This window comes from Monoraphidium neglectum (genome assembly GCF_000611645.1).
Source record: "Monoraphidium neglectum strain SAG 48.87 unplaced genomic scaffold scaffold01647, whole genome shotgun sequence".
NCBI lineage: Eukaryota > Viridiplantae > Chlorophyta > Chlorophyceae > Sphaeropleales > Selenastraceae > Monoraphidium > Monoraphidium neglectum.
In genome coordinates, this window is record NW_014011981.1 from 11,917 (window position 1) to 12,838 (window position 922).

The 922-nt window shown below is 73.9% G+C and overlaps 1 protein-coding gene across 1 annotated transcript in view; it reads right to left on the bottom strand.

The window, feature by feature from the left end:
• Nucleotides 1–556, bottom strand: part of MNEG_8585 (hypothetical protein) — a gene marked incomplete at both ends in the record, with an annotated part of 6,035 nt that extends 5,479 nt beyond the window's left edge. The window contains 2 exons of the mRNA XM_014042944.1: nucleotides 7–71; nucleotides 274–556. Coding sequence (XP_013898398.1) covers nucleotides 7–71; nucleotides 274–556 — 348 coding nt within the window. The remainder of the gene's footprint in view (nucleotides 1–6; nucleotides 72–273) is intronic.
• Between the last annotated feature and the right edge of the window lie 366 nt (nucleotides 557–922).

Here is a 922-nt window from a genome sequence, read left to right on the forward strand (position 1 = left end):
CGCCACCGCGTTGATTTCCTTGTCGTGCGCCGCCACCGCCGACAGCGTGCGCAGCTGGACCGGGCCAGAGGCTGGCGGGGGCCGGGGCGGCGTGGCGCGAGCGGGCGGAGTCAGGGGGAGGAGCATTCCCAAGGCGCGGCAAAGGGGCGGAGAGGCGAGAAGCAATCAACATGAATATGAGGCAGCATGGAACGCCGCGACGCGGCAGTCCAGGCGGCTGCGGGTGCCCGCCGGAAACAACGCCGCCGCCCGCGTGCCCGCGCGCAGCCCCACCTGCGATCGCGCCCCAGTCCGCGGCCGCCGCCGCCACCGGCGCCATATCCCACGCCTTGAGCAGCTTGTCCGCACCGGCCGTGACCATGACGCCCCCCTTGGCCCTGCGCGCCAGCGCGACCGCGGTGACGGCGCTGACGTGGCCGGCGGCGACGCCCAGGCAGGCGCCGGTCGCGGCGTCCCAGGCGCGCGCCTCGGCGTCCTTGGAGCCCGAAACGAGGAGGTCGCGGCCGGCGGCGTCGCGGACGGCGTCCAGGCACAGAACAATGTCCCTTTGGGTCATTGGGGTCCGGGTCCGGGTCGCATGGGGCGGGCGCAGGGCAAGGCAGAGCTGGACGTGAGCGAAGGAAGCGAGGAGTGTCGAGCTGGAGGGCGCAGCAGGAGGCGGGCGCGCCATAGGAAGAGCCAGCCGCAAGGAGCTGCGGGCGTCCCGGCCGGCGGCCCCGAGGCGGAAAGGCCCTCCTCACCTGTGCCCGACGCAGCTGGCGTCGCAGCCCATGGTGGCGACGTCATACAGCCGCACCTCCGCCGCGTTGGTCGCCACGGCCAGGCGCCCCGGCGCGTCCCTGTCGCCGCAGAACACCACGTCTGTCACCTCGTCCTGGTTGCCCACCAGCTGCCTCACAAGCACCAGGGACGACGCGCGCGC